Here is a 17,025-nt window from a genome sequence, read left to right as displayed (position 1 = left end):
GTAAATGAAGAATGAAACCCCTGTGAATAAAAAAGTGCCTGTAAATGATATGGTTCTGCTTTATCACCTTAGTGTCCTTCAGTAAGATGTTTTAGAAATCATACATGTACATCTGTGCCAATTTATAAACTCTTTCTAAGTTTAGATTGTGTAATTGAGCTTCATTTGTTATTTTAATCTTGCATTACAGTGAATATGCCTTAATTAATTCCAAAATTACAAAAAGTATCAGTATAAGAATTAACAGATTTAACTCAGATTGTACTCGGAACAAAATTGTATCTTGCATATGAATTGCTTATGAAAACTGACAGTTAAATATAACAAGCACTGCAGAAACAAAACATAATGAACTTTAATATTATAAAATATAAGCAAAACTTTTTTTTAATATAAGGTGGTTCGTGGTATATTCTTGGTAATGGTACCTTACTGCACTGACTATTGATGTGGGATCCCAAGGCTCTTGACCAGCAACTCTGGAGAGCTTAAGAGCCGGTGAGCACCGGTGAGGCTTTAAATGCCTTTAATAAGACTGCTACAAAGGGGCCTTTCTTTAGCTCAACAGATTGGATTCCCACAGTCCAGCCCTCAGGGGCCTCTCTAAAGGGCAGTCTCATAGGCCAGGGCAGGTATCTTACACACAAAACATCTAGACTTCCACCCAGGGAAGTCTCTTTGAATCACTGACTAACTGATATCTCATTGTCTCCTGCTTTCATTCACTCTCAATTACAACCTTACAAGCAAAGTCATTTCTACAAGGTACTCGTATATTTCAATGAGCTTACATACTGTAAATTGAGTAAAATGTTGTTGCCAAAAAAAGTCTTGTAGTATGAACAAATAATTTCACTACACATTTTAAATGCATTTTTTTTACCAAACCTTGGATACAATTTCTGACATACAACAACCTTAGTAAAAAAGTAATAAATTTAAAATTCATTTTATTTCATACTAGTTCAAATCTATTAACATATTTACTGACATATCACTCAAGACTTACTGATATAAAAAAAAAACATTAACATAAAAAATTAAACATTATTTGGAGTACTTCTTGTGCACATTGCACATTTCTTAATATTAAGCCTAAGCCCTTTAATGTCACTATTGATGAGGATTGTGTGTAGTAGTAAATCTCCATCACTTGTTTTCAGATGGAGCGGCATTTAATACACAGAGCCGTAGTTCACTGACAAGCTACGCAATATTTACTACTAATTATTTAGATTTACTACTAATCACAGAACCGGCTTTACTGATGAGATGCGCATGATAATCGCATGCGATTTATCGTGCAGCTCTATTCCATCTTGAGAAAAAACGGCTGATTTTACATTAATTAATGTAGCTTCAACTTTCAAGTACAATAAGAAATTAAATTAGATAGTTAATTTAGATACAGTAAATGAAGAATGAAACCCCTGTGAATAAAAAAGTGCCTGTAAATGATATGGTTCTGCTTTATCACCTTAGTGTCCTTCAGTAAGATGTTTTAGAAATCATACATGTACATCTGTGCCAATTTATAAACTCTTTCTAAGTTTAGATTGTGTAATTGAGCTTCATTTGTTATTTTAATCTTGCATTACAGTGAATATGCCTTAATTAATTCCAAAATTACAAAAAGTATCAGTATAAGAATTAACAGATTTAACTCAGATTGTACTCGGAACAAAATTGTATCTTGCATATGAATTGCTTATGAAAACTGACAGTTAAATATAACAAGCACTGCAGAAACAAAACATAATGAACTTTAATATTATAAAATATAAGCAAAACTTTTTTTTAATATAAGGTGGTTCGTGGTATATTCTTGGTAATGGTACCTTACTGCACTGACTATTGATGTGGGATCCCAAGGCTCTTGACCAGCAACTCTGGAGAGCTTAAGAGCCGGTGAGCACCGGTGAGGCTTTAAATGCCTTTAATAAGACTGCTACAAAGGGGCCTTTCTTTAGCTCAACAGATTGGATTCCCACAGTCCAGCCCTCAGGGGCCTCTCTAAAGGGCAGTCTCATAGGCCAGGGCAGGTATCTTACACACAAAACATCTAGACTTCCACCCAGGGAAGTCTCTTTGAATCACTGACTAACTGATATCTCATTGTCTCCTGCTTTCATTCACTCTCAATTACAACCTTACAAGCAAAGTCATTTCTACAAGGTACTCGTATATTTCAATGAGCTTACATACTGTAAATTGAGTAAAATGTTGTTGCCAAAAAAAGTCTTGTAGTATGAACAAATAATTTCACTACACATTTTAAATGCATTTTTTTTACCAAACCTTGGATACAATTTCTGACATACAACAACCTTAGTAAAAAAGTAATAAATTTAAAATTCATTTTATTTCATACTAGTTCAAATCTATTAACATATTTACTGACATATCACTCAAGACTTACTGATATAAAAAAAAAACATTAACATAAAAAATTAAACATTATTTGGAGTACTTCTTGTGCACATTGCACATTTCTTAATATTAAGCCTAAGCCCTTTAATGTCACTATTGATGAGGATTGTGTGATCTTTGAATAATATCGGTCTTTAAATGCAAGATATTTAAAGTATCTAAAATATACTTGCAACAGTTCCACTTTAGCAAAATCAAATATACTTTCGTACAGTATATGTTTAGTTGGACTAAAAATTTTACTACTTCCGCAAAATTAAAGTGCATTAAGTACAAAATTAGTTGTTCCACTTTAGCAGACTTCAAGTATACCGGTTTAGTATCCCAAAAGTACAATTGCAGGGTATTTTTATTAAGTACATAAATATGTAAATGCATCTGTAGTATACTTAGCAATAAATTATATTTCAAACTATATATTGAAATTATATTTTAAATGCAGTTTAGTATATTTATTTCCCCTTCAGGAAATCGAGCTGCATCGAACGCTTTGGGAACGCCCCTGGCGAGACTACGTTCTGTGAAATCAGTTCAACAGAGAAGCGAGACGTTACGAGCGAGGTGACGTGAGCAACCAGGAAGCATAAAGGCGCATCCGGCAAGCGCACATGTTAGATTCTTGCTCTTCAGCGAGCGCGTCTGTGGTGTGTGTGTGTATGCAAAAGCACTCAGTCAGTCAGGAGAATCTTTGTATGGAAAGCAAGTAATATCATACCTAAGCGTAAATAAAAATCTGTGGTGAGCGGACGGCGTTTCAAGTCATGTCTTCCTCTCTGCCCACGCTATCTCTCGGGTGGGGATACACACGATTTGTGCAAGCTATCTCTCCCCGTCCTCAGCATCGTCCTTGAAGGCCTCGAAGCTTCCCACCAGGCCAGTAAAACTGACATCCAACCTGGTTGGGAAAGCTTATACGGCGGCAGGTCAAGCCAGTGCGTGTCTGCACACTATGGCGGTGTTGCAGGCGTACCAGGCCGACCTGCCAAAAGACCTGGATGATAGGGAGGAAGAGGAATCCAACGTAGTCACTGATCTGTGTCGGGCCACAGACCTGTCGCTTCGAGACACCAAGAAAACGGCCAGAGACATGGTGGTGGCTACGGAGCGACACCTGTGGTTGAATCTGTCCGAACTGCAAGACAAGGACAGATTCTTCTTCCTGGATGCCCCGCTATCACTTTCTGGCCTCTTCGACAGTGCAGTCGATATTGTCGCCGAGAGGTTTTAGGAGGTGAAGAAGCAAGCGGTGGCATTCCAGCTTTTCCTCCCTCGCCGCCCCCAGATCTTTGGGACTGCTGAGCGGGAGCAGCCATCTAGCTCCTCATACCGCCAGACCCAGAAGCAGAGTGTCGTGACCCGTACAACATCACCCCACCCCACCCAACACCCCCACCCCCCAGCAGAAAGATCAGGGGGCGGGGCGGGGCGACGCTCTCGGTCGGGGTACTCTAAACATAAAGCGGATCTGGGGACCGTTATTATGTCCAAGAGGACCTCGGCCAAGAAGGATGGGGGGTTGCGTCCGATCATAGATCTGCGTCTATTGATCTTTCACCCCTGCCCGGAGTTATGGAAGTTGTGGGCGTGGCCCCTGAGGGGGCACAGGTCATAGCACCCGGTCTCTCAACTGAGGTTGTTGAGACCATTCTCCAGTTCAGAGCTCCCGCCACGCCTTGAAGTGGAATCTTTTCACTTCTTGGTGCGGACAGTGACTGCAGAACCCAGTCAACTGCCCAGTTGGTTCAGTTCTGGAGTTTCTGCAGGAGCGATTCTCCGCAGGGTTATCTCCCTCCACTCTGAAGGTTTATGTGGCAGCCATAGCTGCTTACCATGCCCTTCAGGGTGGTCAGTCATTGGGTAAACACTCGTTAGTTACACGTTTCCTCCGTGGCACAGGGAGACTGAGGCTAGTACAGCGCAACCTGGGAATCCAGGTCATGGGACCTGGCAGTGGTTTTGGAGGCTCTGTGCTTTGGTCCACCTAAGAAAGGGGTTCCAGTGACCAAGCAAACGTCGGTGGGTGGTTGAGACCATCATACTGGTCTATGAGTCCTCTGGCCTCCAGTCAACCATAGGGGTCAGAGCGCACTCGACTAGGGGTATGGCGGCCTCCAAGGCCTTATCAGTGAGCATGGCCCTTCAAGATGTTTGTGCTGCGGCAGGCTGGTCCTCTCCGCACACATTCATCCATTTCTACAGCCTGGACCTGACATCTACCCCAGGGTACCAAGTTCTCTCGTCTTGATGTGCTCGCCAGATACACACCAGACAGGGACTTGCTCGTATGGTGCAGTGGGTAATCTCATCCCCAAAGCGTTCGACGCAGCTCGAGTTCCTGAAGGGGAACATCTCTAGGTTACATATGTAACCATGGTTCCCCAAAGGGAAGGAGATGCTGCGTCTCCCTGCCATACTCCCTGCATCCCTGCAGGCGCTCGCTTCCGCAGAAGCTAACATGTGCACTTGCTGGATGCGCCTTTATGCTTCCTGGTTGCTCACATCACCCCACTTGTGATGTCTTGCTTCTCTATTGGACTGATTTCACACACGCTTCAGAACGTGGTCTCGCCGGGGGCGTTCCCAAAGCGTTCGACGCAGTGTCTCGTTCCCTTTGGGGAACCATGGCTACATACGTAACCTAGAGATGTTTTCACTAGGTAAGCTAGATGGAAATAACCATATTTTAATTTAGTGTTTAAATTTTCAACATATCTGTGTTGGTGTTGGTCTGGATGCAGATTTGCCTATATCCAGTTATTGCCAATGAAAAGTATTCATAAAGTCCCAATGCAAATGGACTAAGCAAACATTAATTTTACAGTTGAATTGACTGCACAGAATCTAGAATCTACATGGAAGTCAAACAAGCAGTAAAAATTATTTTTTGAGTGCAGGCCATCTGAAATGCAAAGTTAAACTTGGTTTCAGACCCACATATGGCTAATTAGTGTTTAATAGGAACTAATCGTCCTTGACCATAAATAATAAAAAGCACCTCAGCCCAAAAATTAATGACATAGTTAGGCATAATCTGTTTGCAATATTTGCAACATATGGACTTCAGAACTGCTCATTTATTTTACAATGTAGTTACTCCATCTAAGACACCTGACAAACAGAACACATTATTCTGGTGTCCTAGATGGAGTAACAACTGGAGTGATATTGAAACTGGAACATGGTTGTCTGGTTTGTGCTACTATAAGTACAAATTCCAATTTCATCACCCTTTAATGCAGCTTTGGCAAACTAAAGTCCATTAAAGTAACATCCAGAGAAATATTACAGTGACTTGGATGAAGTAAAAACTGAGATCTCCTAAGCAACAGAGACATGAAAAACAAGTGAAAGATTTAACAAGCTTACCCTGGGCCCTCTCTTTCCTGGTAATCCTGGCTTGCCAGGAGGTCCTGGAGGTCCCTGAAAGACAAGAAGGGAGGGAAAATTGTGACAAAAGGGTCATTTAGTGGTAAATATCTACCTGCTGACATTGAATGAAATCCCAAACAGAGCAGTAATCCCACTATTGGATGGAGCTAATGAACCCTAGTCAATGTTATAGGATACTTTTTGACTTAAACCATTAAACATCCAAATACATAGTGTTTCAGTGGCTTGTCTAAAAAAATGAAGATTAAATTGAAAAGAAGAATAATTGCTGAAGTAGAGTATTTTAAAAATATAACAGGTTGAAAACTGGTTTAGAAAAGGCAGGATTTTTCTTTGAAAAATTATTTGGGAAAACTGAAGTTACATTTTAATCAAAACTGGACTGCCATTGTTTTCAATAAACTGTGTCCATACTGCTACACGTATTGGTTTGTTTTAATGGTGCTTTTGTTAATTTTGTACATCATCTAGCTTTGAATCAATTACAGACATGAATTAACTGAACTTGCATTTAACAAGAGGTCAGTGTTCATAGAATTGTGTTTTCCTTTCACTTGTTCAGAAGAGAAAAAGAACAAGAGCACAAGCAGGTCTGAAATATCATATCCAGCATTACTTGTACATCCGGCAAGAACGATCACAAATGTTTGCCAATGTTAGTGAAGGACTTTAATCCTTATTGTCCATTTTGATGTAATGTAGCAGCAAGTTTCTTCAGAATTTGCAAAACATGTGTCAGTACCCATCTACAGTAAGTGGCATACTGTACACTAGAGGTCTGCTACCCGACCCAAGCCCGACGGGTCCCGAAATACTTTCAGGTTTTGGGTCAGGTTCGGGTTAATGTTTAATGAATAGCTTTGGGTTGGGGTCGGGCTCGGGCTTATAGCTAAACTAAAACTATATGCAGTAGCCTAGGCTACGCTGCTTTCATAGACGCACGCACACACATTATAGCACACGACAACACAGCACGGAAACTTTTATTAGTAAAATAGCTTCGACAGGCTACTGACTCGCTGTTTTTGAAGTAACTAAGCCTCATTGCTTGTAGAGAGAGGCGCGCAGACGCAGGTTCACACACGCAACTTTCATCCCTCTCTCTCGCTAATTCAAATAAATTATATAATTAATTAATTCAAATAAATGCGATCTTACTGATCTTACTGCATCTCTGTGTCTGATTTAAAGCAGGCCGAATGCTACCGAGCCTTAACAGATGAAAATGACCATAATTTGCACGATGGAAGAATTATCGTCTACAACCATTCAAAAACTCGGCAGAATTTATGTGACCGAGGCACCTGATGTTCATAAACTTTCATAACTGGTAAGTGTTTTTTCTTTTGCCTTGTGAACTGGCCGAGCCTTAATGATTCTGTTTCTTTACATGTATTTGTTTACTGACCGTTGCATGCAATCGTGAAATACTTCGGGCTCTAAATTGAACTGTGCCGCTCGGGTCGGGTCGGGCTGGGTCAGACGATCTCGGGTACGGGTCGGGTTCGGGCTTCATTTTAAAGCCTGTGCAGACCTCTACTGTACACATCTGATGACAACATTGAGCAAATGGAAAATGTTGCTTTAAAAAGTGTTGCTTACAAATAAATTCTATGAGACAAACCCTGGCAATGTTTTGTAGAGCTGGCAATATCCCACATACTCATACTGAGAGTGCTGCTGCCAGGACTCCACAATGTTTTCGGGTTTCCACATGGCCACTAGCTAATAAAAGATCATTTAAAAGGTTTATGTTACTAATGTTTTCATAAAACTCTAAATAAATGTCATGAATATGTTGACTTTTTAGTTTTTTGTACAATAAACGTCGTTGTTCAAGTAAAGTGAGCTCTGCCTCACTCAACATTATAATAATCATTAGGACTCTATGGTGTAAGATCAACATAACATAACCAAAAGACATTGTGCACAGAGCTTGATATGAATGAAATTAATGTGGTAATTTTGAGCTCCAGAGAGAAAGAAAGACAGAAGATCCCCATTGAGCCCTCTACTCTTTCTCTTCCACGTGGCAAATTTCCTGAATGAAAGCAATCTATTTTTCTCTCTCTGCCTCCAGGAAAGAATGAAAAGATTAGAAAAGGAGGAAACAATGCCTTTTATAGTAGTTGCTTAAGGGGATCGCTCCTGAAAATGCACAGTGCTATCTGTGTGATAGCCATACTGAACGGCACATGTGGTTGTTGCTGGAAAATAGTTCAGGACTTTACTGTGACTGTATGTACAGTACCATAAACAACACACTGCATACTAGTGTTGGATGAAGTTGGCAGACTTTATAGCAAATATAAGCTCACTTTCAGTCGAGCACAATTCTGCTCCCATCAAAGCTTGTTTTAATTCCTGTCTTGGAAAAGGTGACACTTAAGCACAAGAAATGGAAACTAATCCAGGAAGACTTGTGGTAGTAATTAGCAAGTCTGTTACATGATTGATTGAATTAATTCTTATCCAATAACAATGCATCCTTTGTTTAAATGATTCACCATCCAATTGATATTAGTTGCTTTAGTGTACCAATGTTGGGTTGCAATGTTTGCAAGCATCTATAAACCCACCACCACCATTTTGGTCTCTCGTCCTGGTGACGGCTGTTAGGATCCTTTCCCTGCTGACTTCACACTATAGTCACACTATAGCCCTAAATAAGATACTAAATAACATACTTTTTAGTATACATCCTACCAGGTCATCTAAAATTAATTATAATGTTTTTAGGCTACTCTGCACTGCAAAAAACTTAAATAAATAAATTTAAAATTATAATAAATGTTTATGTACTTGACAAATAAAACTGCATAAGAAATGTAACACTTTTTCTTCTTTTAGAGGAATAAATCTAATCACATTTAGAAAGGTTTATGGCAATATAAGGTAAAGAACAATAAATAATTCAAGATACATATTCTCTGAAACAATTTTACTGCTCAAGTGAATTTATCTTGTTTCAAGGATGTTTACATATGTTCAGACAAACTGCTGATTAAGATTTTTTTTGCAGTGCGTCTCCAAGCCTCTGGCTTGTGACCTCATTATTTAACTACAAGGAAAAAGTGTGTGCATTACACAGACAAAAACCCAGCGGCCTGTAATACCCTTCCAAAGGATTTTATAAACTAGGCTTAAGACCAAGACCACCAAAAGCTCAAAGGCAACAATGATGACACCATTTTCCAGCCTTCAACCAACACTTTGCACCCAGACAAGGTTGTTTAACTAGTAAAAGACGTGGTTGTGTAGTGTGTGTTGTATTATGTATTGAACTCCCTAAGAGGTAATGCAAACCAAACGACAAAGAATTCATATTAATGCATTGCAACAGTCAGCACTTAAATATAACATATGAAGGCAGATGACAAGGCAAAGGCGCACATAACACATGGCCACAGCCAATAATTCACATTTCACCATTCTTCAAAATAAGCAAAGCAGCACACTTGCCATCTGGCCACCATAAGACACTGTTTAAAAAGAAAGAAAATGGTCTTTATACCATGAAGTGTAAGTGGTCTATTGCAAGCTGAATGTCTTGTTGTTACAGTTTTGTAACCTGACTTAGCTTTGAGTATTTTAAAAAGTACATTTTAAAGTCTTAAAGTAAAGTCCTTAGAGTAATCAGGAAAAAATCCTGCTAGAATAACATTTTACTGTAAAATAAATGGATCATTTTACTGATTTTACATTTTACAGACAAATTACATTTTACAGACAAATTACTTGGCTTTTTTGGGGGAGCTGCACCACTTGGAAATTTACAGCTTGGACTAACTGCCTTGTCATAAAAAGGTCAAATTATCAGATATTTTAAGAGACTTACTGATTTCCCTGTTGAAAAAAAAACAGCATATGCTGGTTAGGTATGTTTTGAAGCATGGCAGCTGGTTTGAGCTGGTCCTTACTTGGTCATGAGCTGGTTTAAGCTGGTTTAAGTTGGTCATGTGCTGGTCCTAAACTGGTCTTAAGCAACTAGCTCCTGCTCAGGACCAGCTCATAACCAGTTTATAACCAGCTCATGACCAACTAAGGACCAGCTCAAACCAGCTGCCATGCTTCAAAACATGCCTAACCAGCATATGGTGTTTTTTCAACAGGTTTGACTCACAGTCATGGGGTCCTCTCAACGATAACATTCGTGTTTCATGTTTTTTGCATATTTCTCCATGTTGCTTGGACTACATGACTTTGTTGTTTGACTACATGTCTTAAAAAAAAGAAAGAACATCCTACCAGTGGTCCTGGTTCTCCTTTCTGTCCTGGTGGCCCAGCCAAGAGGGAGTATTGGGTTGGTTCAAGGTCAAAGGTTTGGAAACCATCCGTTGCTGCAGGGGTGACAGGCTCAAAAGAGCTGGGGTTGGAGGTCTCCTTTGGTAATGGTCTCTGTGATGCTCTGGATGTGCTAGAAGGTTTAGGTTTTGTTGTGGTAGGGGTCTGGATATCCAGTTTGTTCTTCTGTTGGCCTGCTGGTGTGGAGGTGACAGCCATCGCGTTCTCTTTTAGTATCTGGGGCTTTACAGTTGCCTTCATGAGGTTCTTCCTGGGACTGCTTTGTTGAGTTGGCTTTGAAGATATTTGTGATGTCCTACTCCCAAAGGAGGCCATGGCAGTTTGTGATGTGGCCTGCAGGGGGAGCTGTAGTGTGGGCTGGGCTATCGTCGGTGGCACCGTGCTTTGTATAGACTGAGATGTAATTAGAACGGAGGTGTTTAGGACTTGTGAGGTTTCATGATTAATGTGTACTTTGCCTTGTGTTGATGAAAGATGTCTGTCGTTTACCTCTGTTACAACATTTGGGGTCTGAACGGTAACAGATATATTGAGATCCAGGGATAATAGCGGTAAAAGAGGAGGGAGGTTTGGCCGATAAGTGTCAGCTTCCCTGCACTGTTTTTTAATGTACTTACAATAATTGTGAGCTGCCTTAGCAGAGGGATGAATATCAAACTGACAGATGGCTCCTTCAAACTGCACTGAGTTCTGGCTCGTTTTTCCCAATTGAAAGGAGCCCTCTGGATCCAGCGTTTCCTCATTTTTAAAATGCAAATGTGCATGTACACTTGTCTTCCCACAAGAAGTATATAACGTAACCCTTTGGGCCTGGATTTCCAAAGCCAGGTTGTGCCACTGACCATTGTAAACATCATAATCGAACTTTACAGTGTTCTTTTGGCCCAAGTAAACTAAGATTTGGTCAGGGATGAACTGCACCCCTAGCTGCAGTCTTTTCCTCTTTGTCACAATGGTGAAGAGGAAAGCATTGTTTATGCGATGCAAACATACGCTGAGGATGAGAGAGAATGCCGAGCCCAGTGATGCTGGGACAACGGAGCTCACTGGGACGTCAATTCGCACCCTCTGGGTTAGGATGACTCCTGATTTGAAGGGGATGACACCTTGAGGTGTGGAGCGTGTCCCAGATGGTCGTTTCCCAACCAATCCCAGTCTTTGCAGCACGTCCACATCTACAAAAAGGAAAACCACAAATAATTACCACAGTAATCACTACATGTAGATGGATTTAGGATTTAGGAGCAAAATGGATTTCATCGCAGCCGACTGAAGGCTTGCAGCTGCTGCTCACACACTGAGACACTGAGCTCATTACAGATCAAACAGATCATTAACAAAAGCATATGTAGAACATATGCGGCAAAGTTAATGTTTCATCTTGGGTAATGCTTCAGTTTTCCATTAAATATTCTGCTGATACTGTTACACTTAGAAAAATAACACTGTGTGGGCTTATGTGAGTTTTATAGATTGATCACCTCTACTACAAATTAATTAGATTGTTAGATATCTGCAATAAATCAGGTCAAGTGAAGTGAGTGGGAGTATGCATCTCAAACATCCCTGTAAGATTTACAAAACCACAAGCATGTTAGTCTGTATTGATTGAAGTGTTCCAGTTTATTATGTGGATTTGGGTATAAACCTGTAAAAATATATATTCTTCTTAATCTGCATTTTTATATTGTTTCCCAGTAAAAATATCTAAACATTCTTAAAACAAGATAAACTTACTTTCTAAGCAAAGCTGTGTACGACAATAAGCCCCTTTTCTTGTAATAGTTATTTTTACTGGCAATATTTTAAGCATACCTCTAACTATTTTTGTATTTTTAAAGTAAAACATTGGGGTTAAGAAAAATTTACTTCTCTGAAGTCAGTTTTGCTAACTGATATTTTCAATGGAAATCAAGGCAATAACACTGATTATGAAAAATATTTTTTGTTTTAATTCCTATGGTATGACCAATATCAATAGCACCCAAATTGATTCCTTTTATGACAAGTAAATGTAACAAAATACAATGCGTAAGAAGAAACAGTCAATGCCTGTCTTCGGACTGCCACTTCTAAACAATCAGTAATGAGTTTAGAATAAAAACAAATGAGAGTATGCATCACAAAACCAAATCTAACCCAAACACATATCAACTAAACAAAATCCAGCTTAACATTTGCAGTTATAAAATATACCCAATGAGTACTAAATGAAAAGCACATGTAAATGGAATAATGTGCACAGACTTTCTTCTCTGTAAGCCCTGTATCATTTAACAAATGATGATCAGCAGATTGGACGGGATTGTTGAAAGAAAGAACTATGTCTGCAGTAGTATTGTAAGCAAATCTAAACAGAGTTACTAACATATTGGCCACTTCATTACTGAGCATGTCTGAAAGATGTGACAGATCATCTCCTGACAAACAGCAGGAAAACAACTGCTCTGAATTTAGAAAATTAATGATCTGAATAATTTCACATAAATCACATGAGATCCTGACACAAAACTCTAACAATAGCACAACTCCAACGATGCACCTCAACAGAACACATGATGAACATCCATTGGTTCTACTCACAAATCACAGTAAGGGGTGCTGTCTGAAAGAGTCATAAACAACATGAAATAAACTTCTTTAAAGCAGGGTTCAACGATAAGTATGACCTGCTGACCCTGGCCAGTGTGAACGAGTTTAGGACCACTTGACGCAATTGATACTTGCCCTATCAGGTCACAGCTGCATTGCCATTACATCTTACATTTGTTTTTATGCTTTGAAGACTTGTTTTGACCATTTCTATTGCAAATTCTGATCATTTACAGTTGTTTTTTGTCACCAGGGTAAAATGTTTTCTAGCTGGCTAAAATAGATTGTAAGCAATTTCTCTGAAATTGCCAGAATCAGGAAACATCATTCAGAAGAAACAACCTGGTCTCATAAGAAGACATAATATTTGCACAAGACATTGTACATTTGCATAAGAAATTGTAGTTGGTTTGTACAAAAACATAAGACCCAAACCTAACCCTAGCCATAAAGTCCAACCCTTTACCAAAACTCTAGTCTTGCATAGACTGACGGCTGAAGGTCTGGGAACCTTGGCCGCTTTGAATGGCCAATGATCGCCCAAGAGGCCATATGACTGACAGGCATCTTTGTTTTCAGGCAGAACTTTAAAGAACGTGACACACACATCTCTCGGAAATACCGTAGAATTTAACCGATCAGATGACGACGAGAGGAAAAAACTATCTGTACCAGCAGGTGGCAGTAGTCTATATTCATCTGCTGTGCCATCACAATTTTGTTGCATTGTGTATAGCTGCCTGAAGTGTACACATGAGTAGACCAGCTCCCTCAGTCCAAATCAAGGGGTCAAGGATCTGCACTTCCAAATTGCGGCTGAGGGTAAGCGATTAAGAAATTTTGCAAGGGTGTGTCTAAGAGTGAAGTGGAACACACACTCTGCGGATATAGAATCTGTAAGCAATGAAGGAATTGCTTATCATTTTGAATATGAATTATGCTGATCAGTTGCGCTTTACTTTCTTCATTCTAGTCGGACTTAGCGTGTCATGGCCTTTGCATTGCATTTACGGCTCATATGAGTGGCTTTAAAAAGTGGGCTTCAGAACTGGACGCCCATGAGCAAAGGTGGCAGATTTCACAGTTGAGTAATTTTGGAGGGTTCTGAACCACCGCAATGAATGGGAATGCTAACACCTAGCTTTCTCCATGTATATTAATCCTCTTTGGTCAAGACATACTGAAAAAGTCAAAGGAAAGGCCCTGTTACAGGCCTTAAAGGGATATTTTGTGCTAAAACTACATCATCCGCTGGGACGTCACTCTCTCATGTACACGCATACGACAGTTAGCGGAAGCTAGAGTATACGGTACGTAAAGTTTTAAATATGGATATTTTTCTTTAAAAACCCCTCAATTTGCTTCAGGGGGTTTTATATTAACCCCTGAAGCCACGTGAAGCACATTTTTTATGAAGGATAGATGCACTTTATTGGACTTCTATTGGACTATTGAATACCAACAGCCATTCACTGCCATTATAAAGCTTGGAAAAACCAGGAAATTTTTTAATATAACTCTGATTGTGTTCGTCTGAAAGAAGAAAGTCATATACACCTAGGATGGCTTGAGGGTGAGAAAATCATGGGGTAATTTTCATTTTTGGGTGAACTATCCCTTTAATGCTCTGTAGAGTTAAAACAGTGATGCATTAGAAATGGAGCTGTAAATGGAGCACAATGAATCAGCATCAGTTCCAAGAACCAGGCTAAAATCTACCAAAACTTCCTGTTGCCCATGAAATTGATGTCAGAATGAAATGTCAGTGGAAAGTAGAACGTCATATACTGGAAATCATATTTTACACTAAAGATAAGAGCAACGGCTAGAGAAGAATTCCAGAAACTCTCCAGCTAAGATGACTTGATCATAAGTCATGCAGCGGATACCCAGAGAAATCTGACAGAAGAGGGAGAATGTGCTATATGGACTGCCTCACATATGGTAAAAACATCAAACATACACTCAAGAACAAAGGCATTTTTCATGACTTGTTTAAAACATGATGGCTGTTGCATTTCATTAATGTCTGACACAGAAGCACCATATGTTACATGTACATGAATGAGTTAGACTGAATGTGACAGATAATATGAAACTCCCACCACATAAATTCTTTACAGAGCAGATGTGGAAATTCTAGACACACCTTGAATGAGAACCAATACGTTTAGACTACTTGATTGAAACAAAAAGCCAAAAAAGTGCACATGCTGGTCCTTCATGTCATGCATACTCAATGCCTCAAAACCTCAATTTAAGTGACGATTTTACATTGCAGGAGCAAGACCACCAACATTATGTATGTTAGAAATAAACACAGGAACTATTCAATATTAAAAACTCTAAACATCTACAGTCAGTAAACTCAGTGACATCCAATCAGGCACAATGCCATTCAACTGAGGTTGGAATCAAATACAAAACATATAGAATTGTGCAAACAATGGCTTCTGATTTACTACAGTAAAATAAACTGACTCAGACCAGTTATATGTTGTTGATCAAAGGCTCCTCCATATGTCATGCGAATATTGTTAACTCTGGCAAATAAGGACCACACTAATCCTAAAAATATAGTACCTGTAGTCTCTTTCACCTCTGACTCATGGAAAACTCCAATGGGTTGTAACATTAGAGTTCTATTTATCCAAGTCCTGTCAAGTATCCTCAAATTTTATTGCAAGGCAGTGTGAGGTCTTTGGACTTCAGTAAACCCATGTGCTCATGTAACGTACATGGTTATGACACAGATGTCAAGACCAAGGTAAAACTGAACAGACATTTTGCAGATGCACATTTCACATGCTGATCAGGCACTAAAATTCATGAATGAAAAATCTGACTTACCTGCAGACTGTGCTTGTGCAAACCTCAGACAGCACGTACAGTAAAGAACCATGCAGAGAAAGACAGCTCTCCTGTAAAAAAAGAGAAAAGAATTACATATACAAACTGAAGATCAAACATTTAGCTGACATTGAAATGTGATTTTACAATGACTCTTGGCAACTTCACGACTCAAGCAATAATATAAACAGTAGAGACAACTTAGTAGCATGAATTTGACACATGTAAAATAGGACTGGAACTAAAGTGATTTATTTCCAGTCATTTTGATTAAACTTTTTCTAAAGTTAATTTTCAGCCATTACCCACAGTTTTAAACCACTGAAGAATTACCCAGACAATGCATTTGAAATAAAAACAGTTTTACACAATACCATTCAAATGTTTGGGGTCAGTACATTTATGCTTTTGAAAGAAATTACTTATGCATACCAAGCCTGCATTTATTTGATCAAAAATTACAGTAAAAACAGTAATATTGTGAAATATTATTACAACTTAGACTAACTGTTTTCTGTTTTAATACATTTTAAATGGGTCATATGATGCGATTTAAAAATGTCCTTTCTCTTTGGAGTGTTACAAGCTCTTGGTGGAAGATCTGTAAAGTTGCAAAGACTAAAGTCTCAAATCCAAAGAGTGACATGTCTACGTCACTATGTGGGAAGATTTGCATAACGCCACCCAAATGTATTCCAACGCCGCCGCATAACTTTTATTCTCGCTGTAGTATTGTTGTTGCCGCCGCCGCCATGTCGTGAAGGCACTGTGTGTTTCATTGTGAAAGCGAAACTACTTTGTTTGGTCTTCCAAAAGAGGACGATATCCACTTCGTCATGCCTAGAGCTGATCCATGCTGGTCGCTGAAGAAATACATCAACTTCGCACTATGGATCGCCGAATCGGCTTTCACCGTGGACGAAGCGGAGTCCAGCCCGGGGTCGTCACATGTGGTTGCCACAAGCCCGCCGGACGCTCCTTCGTCGAATCCTCCGGCCATGCCGTTCTCAAGCCCGCCTGCCTCTGCTTACTCAAGCCGGCCTCCGCTCACTCAAGGCCGCGGTGTGTGAAGCTGCGTGTTTCGTTGTGAAAGCGAAACTACTTTGTTTGGCCTTCCAAAAGAGGACACGACTAGAAATCAGTGGTTAAGTTGTATTTACAACACTGTTCCAGAACAGTTTAACCCAAATATTCAGATGTGTCCAGCGCATTTTATGGAGGACTGTTTCCTGATCCTGGTAGAGTAGACTACAATGCCGGCTGTTCTGACTCACAGACTGTAAGTACATTTTTTATATTTAAAGAATTTGCCACTGACGATTCAAACATGAGTTCTGAGCAGTGTAGAGTAGTGCTTGTTGTTTGTCATTTCTCCGATCACAAATGCAGACATGGTTTTATGTTTACGCGGCACGATGCAACACTACGCGTAAAAAGACAGTATAAGTCATTATAATC

The 17,025-nt window shown here is 39.6% G+C and overlaps 1 protein-coding gene across 1 annotated transcript in view; it reads right to left on the bottom strand.

The window, feature by feature from the left end:
- Nucleotides 1-17,025, bottom strand: part of LOC107552608 (collagen alpha-1(XXVII) chain B-like) — an 89,390-nt gene that overhangs the window by 67,224 nt on the left and 5,141 nt on the right. Inside the window, exons 2-4 of the mRNA XM_016234529.1 lie at nt 15,568-15,638; nt 10,069-11,300; nt 5,797-5,850 (exon numbers count right to left, since the gene is read on the bottom strand). Of these exons, the coding sequence (XP_016090015.1) occupies nt 5,797-5,850; nt 10,069-11,300; nt 15,568-15,638 (1,357 nt within the window). The remainder of the gene's footprint in view (nt 1-5,796; nt 5,851-10,068; nt 11,301-15,567; nt 15,639-17,025) is intronic.

This window comes from Sinocyclocheilus grahami, unplaced genomic scaffold (assembly GCF_001515645.1).
Source record: "Sinocyclocheilus grahami isolate Dianchi unplaced genomic scaffold, SAMN03320097.WGS_v1.1 scaffold454.1, whole genome shotgun sequence".
Taxonomy (NCBI): Eukaryota; Metazoa; Chordata; class Actinopteri; order Cypriniformes; family Cyprinidae; genus Sinocyclocheilus; species Sinocyclocheilus grahami.
Note: the sequence above shows the minus strand (reverse complement) of the source record. Positions and strands in the feature narration are given on the sequence as shown.